This window comes from Asterias rubens, chromosome 22, assembly GCF_902459465.1.
Source record: "Asterias rubens chromosome 22, eAstRub1.3, whole genome shotgun sequence".
Classification (NCBI taxonomy): Eukaryota; Metazoa; Echinodermata; class Asteroidea; order Forcipulatida; family Asteriidae; genus Asterias; species Asterias rubens.
The window spans coordinates 6,354,909-6,369,850 of NC_047083.1; the positions used below are offsets into that span (position 1 = coordinate 6,354,909).

Consider the following 14,942-nt stretch of genomic DNA (forward strand, 5'->3'; position numbering starts at 1 on the left):
GAGAGTAGCCTCTAGATGCTACATGTATAGAGAGTAGCCTCTAGATGCTACATGTATAGAGAGTAGCCTCTAGATGCTACATGTATAGAGAGTAGCCTCTAGATGCTACATGTATAGAGAGTAGCCTCTAGATGCTACATGTATAGAGAGTAGCCTCTAGATGCTACATGTATAGAGAGTAGCCTCTAGATGCTACATGTATAGAGAGTAGCCTCTAGATGCTACATGTATAGAGAGTAGCCTCTAGATGCTACATGTATAGAGAGTAGCCTCTAGATGCTACATGTATAGAGAGTAGCCTCTAGATGCTACATGTATAGAGAGTAGCCTCTAGATGCTACATGTATAGAGAGTAGCCTCTAGATGCTACATGTATAGAGAGTAGCCTCTAGATGCTACATGTATAGAGAGTAGCCTCTAGATGCTACATGTATAGAGAGTAGCCTCTAGATGCTACATGTATAGAGAGTAGCCTCTAGATGCTACATGTATAGAGAGTAGCCTCTAGATGCTACATGTATAGAGAGTAGCCTCTAGATGCTACATGTATAGAGAGTAGCCTCTAGATGCTACATGTATAGAGAGTAGCCTCTAGATGCTACATGTATAGAGAGTAGCCTCTAGATGCTACATGTATAGAGAGTAGCCTCTAGATGCTACATGTATAGAGAGTAGCCTCTAGATGCTACATGTATAGAGAGTAGCCTCTAGATGCTACATGTATAGAGAGTAGCCTCTAGATGCTACATGTATAGAGAGTAGCCTCTATATGCTACATGTATAGAGAGAAGCCTCTAGATGCTACATGTATAGAGAGTAGCCTCTAGATGCTACATGTATAGAGAGTAGCCTCTAGATGCTACATGTATAGAGAGTAGCCTCTAGATGCTACATGTATAGAGAGTAGCCTCTAGATGCTACATGTATAGAGAGTAGCCTCTAGATGCTACATGTATAGAGAGTAGCCTCTAGATGCTACATGTATAGAGAGTAGCCTCTAGATGCTACATGTATAGAGAGTAGCCTCTATATGCTACATGTATAGAGAGTAGCCTCTAGATGCTACATGTATAGAGAGTAGCCTCTAGATGCTACATGTATAGAGAGTAGCCTCTAGATGCTACATGTATAGAGAGTAGCCTCTAGATGCTACATGTATACTTACATAACAACACTATCATCAGAATGGTTCTCCACATCTACAGCAACAGATGATATATCACTATCATCAGAACCTACATGATATTCATCGTCAGATGATAGGCTGCAAATACAACAACAAAAACTATCATCATCAGAACCTTTTTGTGTTACAAAAAGTACCCAAATCCTTCAAAATAAAACAACCTTTTTGTTTTGCAAATCACACCTGTTATCTCCATGTAATTCCTTTTGCAAAGAGTGGACATGATGTTGACTTACCATTGCTCTGAGCTGCTTGAGGCTGATGAGCTAGAATCCTTTGATATCCCTTCATCTTCCATTACATCGCTCTCGTATCCCTCTTTGCTATTCTCGACAATCTCTGCAGGTACAATCAACATTAACAACATGTCATACTTTATTTGTGTCATTGTCGAGTGGTTATGGCACGAAATTTTTGCCAGTAATAAGCAAGCTATTTTTCGTGCCTAAGCCAATTGTTGTCCATAATAAGCAAGCGTATAGAATTGGCTCCTGGTGGCTAAGTCTTCAGGGTGTGGGTTTGAATCCTGGTCATGACAATTGTGTCCCTGAGCAACACACTTAACTACACTCACCCAGGGGTAAATGGGTAACTGTGAGGGCACAGATGGTTCTTGTGATTGATTTAGCTTAGTAAATGAAGTAGCGCATTTTTATTGCACAGGCTGTATACTCCAAGGGAGCTGAGATGGTTTAAGGAATAAATTAAATGACCCATTGACCAGAGGTATAGCCCTGGCGGCCTTACACTTTCGTTTTGTACTACAGTGACGTCCTGGACATCAGGGTACATTTCTGGGGCGGAAAATTTTCAAAGCTGCATAACTCAAATCTTACCTGCAACAAGCCACTAGTTTCAACAGATTCACATTCTATGGCGGCATACATTTTTCTGCGGTGGGTTTTGGTCCTCATATATTCCTCACAAATCCGTCATTTTCGTGAAATAATGCAGCTTCCAACGTTAAAGAATTCCCGTTTTGATCGTATGCTCACAGTTGTTTTCAGCGTGTATGCATACATTTGCGTGTTAGACGCAAGACGCGCGTGTCTTGCGTTAGTTTACATTTAACGCTGTGCAGTAAAAATACAGTGACCGGGAAGTGCAACAATTTGCGTTTCTGATCTTCACAAGTAGCACGTACAAGGCCTTATATTATAATATCGAAGATATAATGAAGGACCATGGAGTTCAATATACGTTGAAGTCACACCAGCGTAAGGTGATCACCTCCCTGATGATGGCAAGAAACGTGTTTGGCATAATGCCAACAGGCCTCGGTAAAAGTGACTGAATATCGTCTGTATCCCTTATCTTTCTTTTCAAACACTGCATCACAGTTCAGACATCTGTCAGCCATTTTGACTGCTCTTTGAGGACACCGTAAGCTCAAGCGTCACGTTCACTTCATTTAAAAAACAATTTGCGCGTTTTGCGGTGTGTACAATGGGCGCTCGCGCGCACAAACACGAACACAAACGCACACACGCAAGCACACACGTCGTTAACAATTTGAGGAATTCTTTTACGTTGGAAGCTGCATTATTTCACGAAAATGACGGATTTGTGAGGAATATATGAGGACCAAAACCCACCACAGAAAAATATATGCCGACATGGAATGTGAATCTGTTGAAGTTAGTGGCTTGTTGCAGGTAAGATTTAAGTTATGAAGCTGTGGAATTTTTCCGCCCCAGAAACGTGCCTCAATAGTTAGGACTCTGTTCCTGTGTACAGAGAAAGAGTCCTATATAGGGCTAACCAGAGGTAATAATGTTGTCAGGGCTTTGAGAAGCCCACAAAGCCCTTCGGGCTGTGATAAAGCGCTTTATAAAACCATATGGGGTGTCATTGCCGAGTGGTTAAGAGAACAAAATTCAAGTTCTGGTGGATAAGTCATCAGGGTGTGGGTTTGGGTCCCGGTCATAACACTTGTGTCCTTGAGCAAGACACTTTAATTGCTTCTCTCCACTCAGGGGGTAAATGGGCAACTGTGAGGGCAGAGATGGCTCTAGTGGTTGACTTAGCTGAGTAGCGCATATTTGTTGCCTGTCTAAGGGAACTATGAGAAGGGAAGGTACACGTTTGGTTATTGTCAAAGACCAGTCTTCTCACTTGGTGTATCCCAACATAAGCATAAAATAACAAGCCTGTGAAAATTTGAGCTCAATTGGTTGTCGAAGTTGCGAAAAATTGATGAGAGAAAAAACACCCTTTTTAGACGAATTTGTGTGCTTTCAGATAATAGGAATAAAAGACTTCTAGCTAGAAGTCTTTTATTATTTTAGTGACAAATTACCTCTTTCTCAAAAACTACGTTACTTCAGAGGGAGCCGTTTCTCTTAATGTTTTGTACTATCAACAGCTCTCCAATGCTTCTTACTAAGTCAGTTTTTAATTTGTTTTGAGTAATTACCAAACATGTACCTTCCCTTAAAGGAATGAATTAAAGCCCAGTGACCAGAGGTAACAAAGTTGGAAGCGCTTTGAGATGCCCCTCGGGTGTGTTAAGCGCTATGGATGCATTGGATTAGCTTCCCCAGGCCGACCCCGCGGTGCTCATTCGGGTGAGCCCTGCACAAGAGCTAATCGAACAATAACACTCGCCCTCTCGTGGTGACAACATACACCTCGGGCCAGCCCCAAGTGCCCCGTTCCCGGGTGAGCCCCTGGAATTACGTCAAAGCTATTCATTGGTACCAGGGGCAGACCGGGACCGGGGTTGACCCAGAGAAGCTAATGGAACGCACCCTAGATAAAAGTACCCACCAATATGATCCAGCTCTGCAAAGTACTCATCTCCATATTTCTGGCCTCTAATGTTTGCTTCTTCAGCACCCCATAGTTGGCCAGCATAAATACAGACAAAGGCTCCTTGTGGTATGTCATCTAAGCACCGTAAACCCCATCCTCTGTAAGCAGCAATTGATACAAAAACATAATCAATTAACACCCAGTTCAGACAGGCGCTCCAGAGCCGCGCCCAACCAAATTCTGAATTGAGTACAAAAAATAATTGACGTCGGAAATAGTTAGAAGCGACTGGACGCGCTAGAAGTCAAAAGATAGACTGTTGTAGTTGGTCAGAACAACTCTGGAGCGCCTTGGTTTCAGACATTGATCTTGTCATGTGCCGAACCTAATGTAAATGCTATGTAAAGTTCACCTGTCTGATACCAAAATGACAATTGCGGCCCTCGAAAAAAAACATGAACATTTGATTGAGGGCTGACCTATGTACATGTACACATGGTAGAGGCTATAAGCAACTTTTCAGGCTATTAAACGCAGTGGACACTTTGGTATTTACTCAAAATAATTGTTAGCATAAAACCTTACTTGATAACGAGTAAAATTGGGGAGAGGTTAATAGTATAAAACATTGTGAGAAACAGCTCCCTCTGAAGTAATGTAGTTTTCAAGAAAGAAGTAATTTTTTTCGAATTTGATTTTGAGACCTCAGATTTAGAGTTTGAGGTCTCGGAATCAAGCATCTGAAAGCACACACCTTCGTGTTCAAGGGTGTTTTTTTCTTTTGTTATTATCTGGCAACTTCGACGACTGATTGAGCTCAAATTTTCACAGGTTTGTTATTTTATGCATACATGTACGTATGTGGAGATACACCAACTGTGAAGGTAGTCTTTGACAATTACTAAAAGTGTCCAGTGTCTTTAAATAACAATTTTGCTGATTTTTCTGATGGCTAACAGATCAGAAATCAGACTTTAAGTAGGAAAGGTATTATGCCTGTTACAATAAACATCCAGTAACAAATAAAACAGTGAAAAGGCCATATGAAATGTACGTGAAGAGCAAAGTTGTCTTCATACATGTATATGAATTAGGTTTGTGAAGAATTTGTTTTCATTATCACTAGCGGGATGCCGCGCTTCGCGCGGCACCCCGCTAGATGATGAAAATCCTTTACACAAATATTTCGAAATGTAATGTAGGTGAGGGTGTTACATGTATACGCCTGTCTTAATATTTATGCATGGCTTCATCATTCTAACCCAAAATGAAGCTATTGCGCACGTCCGCCACTACTTGCAGTGGCTGCGCCCACCTCGTTTTGGGTTAATGTCGTTTGCTCCACAACTTTGACCAAAATAATGCAAAGTTCTTTTTTACAGCTTCAAAACAGCCTTTGACGTACGTGTATAAGTTTCACAAACTTCCGTGATGGGATAAACTCTGAAACTGCAACACTATACCTCCATGAACAAACCGTATTCTTAAACGGTATTCATGTACCGGTACTCATTTGAGTTTACTGCCAAAAAGAATCAGAATGTATACACTCTCTTCTTGTAAATAATTTGTTCTATAAAAATAGTGTCCATAGTTTAAAAACAGCAAGATACGTTTTGCATCAATAGTGCAATTTCTGTATGGAGGTTTATTGTAAGTCCGAGGTCGCCACCCACTTTCAACCTAAAGTGGTCCCACGGCGACCTCCTTCACCAAGCAACAGGTGGCCTGTCTCAAAACTAGACAACACACCACTCACAATACACTGACCAGAATGTAAGGAGGTTGGGCTCGATTTCACATGCTTACTTTATTTGTGTAAGCCCCCACCCCCAACCCCAAAATTTTATTAATAGACACCTTTCAGGCTCCTTCCAACCTATAGCCCTACCCAATGTTTCCAAATTATAAAGCTTCCGTTTGATCCCATCCGCCTTGTCCATAATTCTCATGCCGTTTGGAAGTGACTGCTTTTTTATAAATATTCTCCATTTAAATTTAATATTTTCAACAAATGAGTCACCTGTCAGAAGGATTTCTATGAAGTCTGGTAACAACATCGACCAGTGGTTGACACATGGTCGCCTGCGAAACATCTATCTGTGAGTTACTTCATTCATTCAATGCAAATTCGTGAGATTTGCTTCGGTTTTGTCCTGGCACCCAGCCTCTTCGACCCTGCGCGGCAACGAATGAACCAATCCGGAGAACCATGCTTAGTACAACACGAAAGTAACCCGACCAAAAAGGGCGGATCGAATGGCAGGTGGGCGGGCGAGGGGCAATGAGTGAACCAATCCGGAGAACCATCTGCGAAACACTGTCCAATGAGTCACCTGTCAGAAAGATTTCTAGGAAGTCTGGTAACAACATCGACCAGTGGTTGACACACGGTCGCTGCCCAAACTTCCTCCAATCAGATGACTCGTAAGTGGGAGTTTGGGTCAGGGTTTTGTTTTGTAGACTTGCAACCCGACGTCTGAAAAGACACAAACGTGTTGAATTCCACACACACAACCGTGTAGATTTCCACAAGGATGCCATGCCACTGGACCTTCTAATTTCAATCCAAGATGGCGCGGGTTACGCTTTTAATAGTATAGATGTGTCATATTCGAAACACTAACACACTCCAGACATTCAAGAGTAAATTAAAAACACATCTATTCTCTTTTCGCTCATACGCGTCTTGGAATAGTCTCCCCCCCCATCTCTGCACTCTGCTGATTCACTTCATATTTTCAAGAAGCATCTGAAATCACACCTGTTCCCACAATGATTGTTTTGCTGTTTGGTGTAACTTGCATTTTGTCTCATTATTTATTTGTTTCTCTGTTTCATCACAAACCGCTGTGGTCTTGATGAAATGGCGGTATATAAAACATTTTTGTATGTATGTTCAGTATGTATGTAGCTCTCTTACCAGCGCATTGAATTTTGTAAAATGCGCTTTATAAGTCTCGTTTATTATTATTATTATTATTATTATTATTATTATTATTATTAGTTTGGTGTGTATCAAACAGTGATTTCCATTAGAAAATACAATATCAATGGGAGACTTTTGGATGGTCCCTTTTAACAGTTATGGCCAGTAGTGCGCGTACTCAGACCTACCTGCGCATTACTGAGCATGTGCGCGTACTCAGACCTACCTGCGCAATACTGAGCATGTGCGCGTACTCAGACCTACCTGCGCAATACTGAGCATGTGCGCGTACTCGGACCTACCCGCGCATTACTGAGCATGTGCGCGTACTCGGACCTACCTGCGCAATACTGAGCATGTGCGTGTACTCAGACCTACCTGCGCAATACTGAGCATGTGCACGTACTCGGACCTACCTGCGCAATACTGAGCATGTGCGTGTACTCAGACCTACCTGGTTAATACTGAGCATGTGCGCGTACTCAGACCTACCTGCGCAATACTGAGCATGTGCGTGTACTCAGACCTACCTGCGCAATACTGAGCATGTGCGCGTACTCGGACCTACCTGCGCAATACTGAGCATGTGCGTGTACTCAGACCTACCTGGTTAATACTGAGCATGTGCGCGTACTCAGACCTACCTGCGCAATACTGAGCATGTGCGCGTACTCGGACCTACCTGCGCAATACTGAGCATGTGCGCGTACTCGGACCTACCTGCGCATTACTGAGCATGTGCGCGTACTCAGACCTACCTGCGCAATACTGAGCATGTGCACGTACTCAGACCTACCTGCGCAATACTGAGCATGTGCGCACATGCTCAGAGCTGCAAAAGGGATTATACATGTCTGCTGCCACCAGCGTCTCAAAAGTCTCCCATTGCAACATCAACTGAGTAGAGTTACTAAAACACCATGCAAGCATGTATGTCACACATTCCAATATCTTGTACATTGTACATTGCCTTATCATCTGAAGCAAACTTATGTACATTACAATGATGGAATACCTGCAAGATTTGCAGTTTGCTATATCTTCCTTCAATCAGCAAACAATAATAAAAATAATAATTGTGGCTTCTTATATAGCGTATATAGCGCACATGTCCGTCACCCAGTGACGCTCCTGAGGCTGTAACATACAGTATTTCCTGCCAGATGTGGGACTACTACAAACAAAACATAAAGGCAGGAGCACTATGATGTCTCATTTGCAATCTTATATTGCTATTACAAAGGCAGGAGCACTATGATGTCTCATTTGCAATCTTATATTGCTATTACATGTATACCTACTACAACACAGCAACAACAATCAATACAATGGACCCTCATGAAATATGCAAATTGCAAATAGCGAGTGCGCACTAACATTTTGGTTGACAAAAATGAGGGAACATCGCACTTTTGTACATGGCTAATGGCTGCGTGACACAGACACGATTGTGCACCTGCTTAGTGCATACCTGTATGGCATTTGCCATTTAACAGGGTCTGTGCGCATGTGTAAATGTAATTAGCGTGTTTCATGAAAAGGGTACATTAACCCCTGATGCCTGAAAACCCTAACACTGCTTTATTTATTTTGTGTAAACATGGCTGCTCTTTGACAAAGGTGACAAGCTGGCACAGTCCCATGTATATCATCCAAACCATAATGGCTATCCTACCTTTTTTCAGTCTTGAAGACTTGTAAGCGCAGACGAAGACCATTCTGAACTACTTTGTTGTGACATTGCTTGGAGCAAGAACACTTACTGTTACACTCATATATTCTGGATGCAAACAATAAATCAATTGAGAGTTCAGGTAAAACTGTGTGCCTTCAAAATAGTTACCAAAACCAGTTTGATAGTTTGAGTATTACAAAAACACAGCAGGCAAATTACTTGGGTGTGATTGGAACCAACAATATTTGCACTGGTGGAGCAGATGTCTGTTACCAACAGACCAATCCCTTGTACACATAAGACTACAACATTGTAAAAAAAAACTCCAAAAAAACATAACTTTTTAACTCAGTAGAGTTCACGTTATGTCACACACACGATTAAAATTGAACCCCTATACTATCTTTGTATAATCCTAAAAAGAGACAACCAAAAATCTCTTTTTTAAAGATTAAAATAATCAAAGAAAGCGATGTGGGTTCAGGAGTTATGATTTTACAAATATTAAAACTTGGTTTAATGAATTTCAAAACCTGAAGACGTCATCGTGACGAAACAGTTACATCTTCTTATGAATATCTAACTTTGTGAATAGGGTTTGAGGCATTGCATAGTGAGGTATCAATATATATTTGGTTTGCGGTATCACCATGCGTGTGTCTACACACTTGCCAGGTAGAGTTTGTTCTTAGAGAACTGTCTTGCTTTATTCTATACCATCCGCCCAGGTATTAGTTAATAAGCAGGACAGTTCTTTTCAGAGCTGAGAAGTCTCCCGAACACGCGAACAATCTACTCCGCGGCACTAGAATAAAGCAAGACAGTTCTCTAAGAACAAACTCTACCTGGCATGTAGACACACACATGGTGTTACCGCAAACCAAATGTGTATTAACCTGGTGAAGTTTTCTGGCTTATTGCCCGAACACCTAATAAGATGTAACTGTATGATGATAAGATAGTAATACACATAATGAATGTTTATGAGTGCAATGGTGCGAATATGTTCATGAGTTGAAAGATGGAATGTTCTATTCAACGAGGCGGAGCCGAGTTGAATGGAACATTCCAGCTTTCAACGAATGAACATATTCGCACCATTGCACGAATGAAAAACATTCATTATTTTTTTTATATAACATCCAAGTAGAACTTTGTCATTTTGATTGAAAGAAACAACTTTCAAAACAAACAATTTCAACTGTAGAAGCCGAATGCTAGTAATTTTACTATGCCTTCTTGCAGTAACACCTGCTGCGTTACCAAAGACACGCGCACGCAGTGATGTTTTTACTCAGCTTTTTCGTTCCATCCGAAAAGTACCATTGCACGCTGGCAGCGTGCCAGCGTGCAATGGTACTTTTCGGATGGAACGAACAAGCACGGCGAGTGACTCAGCGTGCAATGGTACTTTTATTTGCTATCACGTGACGGACAATCCTCCAATCAAATGGCAAGGATCTGCTTGGGTGTTATATAAAATTTGTTAACTTACCCTGTAGATACTAGATTGTGGAGTTGTCTATATTTATAGCCTATCTCATTAACATCCTTGTTGATTTCAGGTAAGGCCTTCGCTGATTCAACAGACAGTTTTCGGCATGCACAGTTACGATTGTCCTAAACAATTATGACAAATATTTTGGGCTATTACCAACAATTAAGTTTTCACAAATATGTAAAGAATTTAAACTGAAAACAAGCCCACTGGGCCCAATTTCCTGGTTCTGCTTACTTTAAGACTGATGACTAGAGCAAGCTAGTCCAAACATTGGAGACCAATTAAGAACTCACTCCGTGGTAGTGAAGTTAATTTCCTGGTTCTGCTTACTTTAAGACTGATGACTGGAGCAAGCTAGTCCAAACATTGGAGACCAATTAAGAACTCACTCCGTGGTAGTGAAGTTAATTTCCTGGTTCTGCTTACTTTAAGACTGATGACTAGAGCAAGCTAGTCCAAACATTGGAGACCAATTAAGAACTCACTCCTGGTAGTGAAGTTAATTTCCTGGTTCTGCTTACTTTAAGACTGATGACTAGAGCAAGCTAGTCCAAACATTGGAGACCAATTAAGAACTCACTCCGTGGTAGTGAAGTTAATTTCCTGGTTCTGCTTACTTTAAGACTGATGACTAGAGCAAGCTAGTCCAAACATTGGAGACCAATTAAGAACTCACTCCGTGGTAGTGAAGTTAATTTCCTGGTTCTGCTTACTTTAAGACTGATGACTAGAGCAAGCTAGTCCAAACATTGGAGACCAATTAAGAACTCACTCCGTGGTAGTGAAGTTAATTTCCTGGTTCTGCTTACTTTAAGACTGATGACTAGAGCAAGCTAGTCCAAACATTGGAGACCAATTAAGAACTCACTCCGTGGTAGTGAAGTTAATAACGCTCCTATACATGTAAGCTTAACAAAAGCAGGATAGCTCTTCTCATAATTGAGAAGTTTCCCAAAAGTCCTAAAAATCTACTCCACGGAAATAGAAAATATAGCAAGACAGTTCTCTTAAAAACAAAATCTACCTGGTAAGTAGACATACACATGGAGTTACCACAAACCAAATATATATCCTGGCTCTGCTTACAGTAAGCAAGGAATTGGCATTTACGGAAGCAGGAGTTCAGCGCTTCTGTCAAGTCTATTTTCACAGGCTAGCAGGGAATTTTTGCATAAGCGTGTACATACTTGAAGGAAGTTTTCGCTTACACAGATAGCGCTTTAAGCAGAGAATGGTGATTGCACATGTTAGTGCAGAACTATGCAGTAAGCAGAGCCATGAAACTGGGCCCAGTTAAATTTGCAATCTCATGATGTGTAAGATGTAAGATTTGAAAAATTTATCATCGCCACATGTCACCATCATGTTTCTTGATTCATTTCCACCAAGATAAAGATGGGTTGCAAAACGCATCATCGACTGCCATCTTTGATGTACTAACAATGGAAAAGTGTACGCGTGTACGCCCTGCGCATGACTCTCAGCCAATGGTAGCTCTTCACGCGTGCACAATTCATCAAATATGGTGTCCGATGATGCCAATTGCAATCCATCTATTGATATGTTAAAACTGACCTTGCAATTATCTGTACAATCACAGCAGATTAGGAAGCCTGGATCGGTGATAATCTTAGATCCTTTCTCAGGTTTACGGTGAGCTATATACTTGACTGCTGGTGGCTGCTCACGGTCATATACATTCACCAACTATATGGTAATCAACATGAACTAGGATTATAACACTGCATAATCTATTCATACTCATCCACAACAGGCAGATACATTCAACAACTACTAGACCTACTCTTGTTTCCGCACGTTTCGCCATGTCATGACATGTGTTTAAAATAAACCCCTAATTCTCGCTATCGAGAATTGATGTTGGTTTACTGTTTTCTCCAAAAGTAAAGCATTTCATGGACTAATATTTCAAGAGAAGTCTTTCACCATTACCTTCTGTAAACCTTGTAAATTATTTGTAAATCTGTGAACTTTTTTCTTCTTTTTCTGTATCGAAAGTGTATAATGGCTTTAAGTTGTGCAGCCATTTTTATTTTGTTTATAAGTTACCATTTAACATTTCCCACAGGTTCAGGATATTTATCAACAAGTATAAACATGTATATATATTTAATATACCTACCGATACAGGTACAGGCTCAGCGCCTTCTGAAATGTCTGCAATTTTGAGGAATGGTCGTTGACTGTTACGATATTTGCACAATTTTGTGATGACGAATTGATCAAAGCTGAATAGATCTACACTCAAGTCAGTCATCTTGGTCTCGGTTACTGCAAAAAAACACAGACATATTGAGCCAGTAAGCATAGGGCCAGTCAAAATGAAGTTGACCAAGATTTACAATTCACAAACAAAACAACAACTGACACTCAAAACCCTAGTGAAGTACATATAAACAAACAGTCTTTCCTGCTTATCCAAAAAACAAACAAAAAACCCGGATCACTTCAAAGAGAAGTTAAACCTGTTTTTCTGAAAGCACTCATGTTTGTAGCTGTCCGTGGAACTAATGCATGCACAATTTCGTGCACTAATTGCGTGCACTAATTTCGTCCTTCGGATGGGACGTAAAGCCGTTGGTCCCATGTGTTGTGTAACGCATGTAAAAGAACTCAGTGCACTTATCGAAAAGAGAAGGGGTTCGCCCCGGTGTTCCTGGTTGTGGCTGCTTAATGCGCCGTAGCACCTTGTAAACCCTTATAAGGTGCTAAATAATTGGGTCTCAGAATTCATCACTGCAATAACCTATCTTTCTGAAAGTTTGTATATACTCAGCGCCTTGAGTACCTTGTTTGGTAGATACGTGCGCTATATAAGACTTCGATATTATTATTATTATTATTAATGTTTTGATGCAAGTCTTGTTCACAGTGGCGCAAATCTTATGCACATGCACTAGACTATAATTAGTTAATCTCATTCGATTGTTTGTTTTTAGCAAACAGAATTAGCAAAAGGTGTGTAAGGAAAGTGCACACTGTATGAAACATCAGTATTATTGTACTTGGTCATACTCACAGTAGCGATCTACTTCACCCATGTCTCTCTGAAAGGAAAAAAAACTAAATAATCATTTTAAATTTGATTGCATCTACTTATGCAATATGAATATTTATATACAAACACCCAAGCAGACCCTTGTCATTTGATTGGAGAATTGTCCGTCAAAGATAGCAAATGAATGTACCATTGCATGCTGAGTCATTCACCATGCATTTTTTTTGTTCCATTCAACAAGCATTTTTCGTATTTCAACAACGCAAAGTTTCAAATCCTACTATTGCACTTATAAACATTCATTATTTGTATAGTAATTACTGACTGCAAACATTTCAGAACAATTATTGAGTGAATTAGTTTGTGACAACAGACCCCTTGCATGTAACGTCACACACTCAAAAAGCTCCTTCACTGGGGTTAAAAAGCTCCTTCATTTGGGTCAAAGGAGGCGAATGATATTGGACGAAAGCTGTTCTATATGTGTGTGAAAAGTACCTGTGAGTGTAGTGTTTTGCATTAATGTATGCAAGGGGTATATGTGTATACGTACCAGACTGCGACCACACGGTGCTTGATAAACAACATGACGCCTTCCTGAGCCTTTCTGTTTAGCCAATCGTCGTACCCATCCATACATCTCAGGTACACGCAATGGGTTCTGAGATTTAATCTTCTCCTTGCGTTTAGCATCAGGCACATAGGGAGCAACACAGGTCCAGCTACAGTTATGATGGACTAGAAAAACAAATCAATCAAGCAAAACAAGTTAAACTTTGAGAAAACTAAATCAGTTTTATCCTTGAGCAGGTTAATAAATCTTTGTTACCAGTAGTCATATTAATCATCCCACATGTATATAACATCAAATGTAAATCCCATTATCATTCTGGAGTCATTCTGTTTGCCATAATCACTTGCTATTATGTCCAATATCAATAAGGGAATAAAAGGGTAGCGACGAGTTCCGGCTGTTTACTAATACCTATGAATTGCATTCCGCATGATAATATTGGCGTACGTTAGCTTGCGTGCCGGACACGCGGAAGCCAGCTGGTTATAAACAGCTCCAGCTGGTCATTATCAACCGTTTAAACACCCCCACGTGACGCGCTCTCCACCAATAGGAGTAGCGAAACTGTCTGGGGTATTTATGAATGCTTATTAAACATAGTACATGTGTATAAACTCTGAGCACCCATGGGAAAAATTTACACGCTTGACCCACTGGATACGAACGGAAGGCAGATTGTGTTACGGCTGTGTCACAAGTGTCACGGCTGGGGATCTGAACATAACCTCTGAGCACAACTTACATGCTTGACCCACTGGATACGAACGGAAGGCAGATTGTGTTACGGGTGAATAACTGTGTTTGTGAGGGGCACAATTCTTATAATAGATGTTAACATGTTAACAGTAACATGCCTGTGATATTTTTTCACAGGACTCGGGAAAGTACTGAGTATACAGTGCTAACACACATCGGTGTATGGGTAAAAACCAAAATTAATATGGCACAATTCTTGTTCTAATGGTCTGAACAGATGAATGGTCTGAACAGATGAATGGTCTGAACAGATGAATGGTCTGAACAGATGAATGGTCTGAACAGATGAATGGTCTGAACAGATGAATGGTCTGAACAGATGAATGGTCTGAACAGATGAATGGTCTGAACATATGAATGGTCTGAACATATGAATGGTCTGAACATATGAATGGTCTGAACAGATGAATGGTCTGAACAGATGAATGGTCTGAACAGATGAATGGTCTGAACAGATGAATGGTCTGAACAGATGAATGGTCTGAACAGATGAATGGTCTGAACAGATGAATGGTCTGAACAGATGAATGGTCTGAACAGATGAATGG

General features: G+C 40.7%; 1 protein-coding gene across 4 annotated transcripts in view; it reads right to left on the reverse strand.

The window, feature by feature from the left end:
- Positions 1–14,942, reverse strand: part of LOC117304991 — a 75,080-nt gene that overhangs the window by 12,147 nt on the left and 47,991 nt on the right. For all 4 annotated transcript variants that reach the window (XM_033789663.1, XM_033789661.1, XM_033789662.1 and 1 more), the window contains exons 22-30: positions 13,618–13,802; positions 13,086–13,113; positions 12,189–12,337; positions 11,621–11,752; positions 10,040–10,164; positions 8,545–8,649; positions 3,956–4,098; positions 1,423–1,525; positions 1,166–1,264 (exon numbers count right to left, since the gene is read on the reverse strand). In XM_033789663.1, the coding sequence (XP_033645554.1) occupies positions 1,166–1,264; positions 1,423–1,525; positions 3,956–4,098; positions 8,545–8,649; positions 10,040–10,164; positions 11,621–11,752; positions 12,189–12,337; positions 13,086–13,113; positions 13,618–13,802 (1,069 nt within the window). The remainder of the gene's footprint in view (positions 1–1,165; positions 1,265–1,422; positions 1,526–3,955; positions 4,099–8,544; positions 8,650–10,039; positions 10,165–11,620; positions 11,753–12,188; positions 12,338–13,085; positions 13,114–13,617; positions 13,803–14,942) is intronic.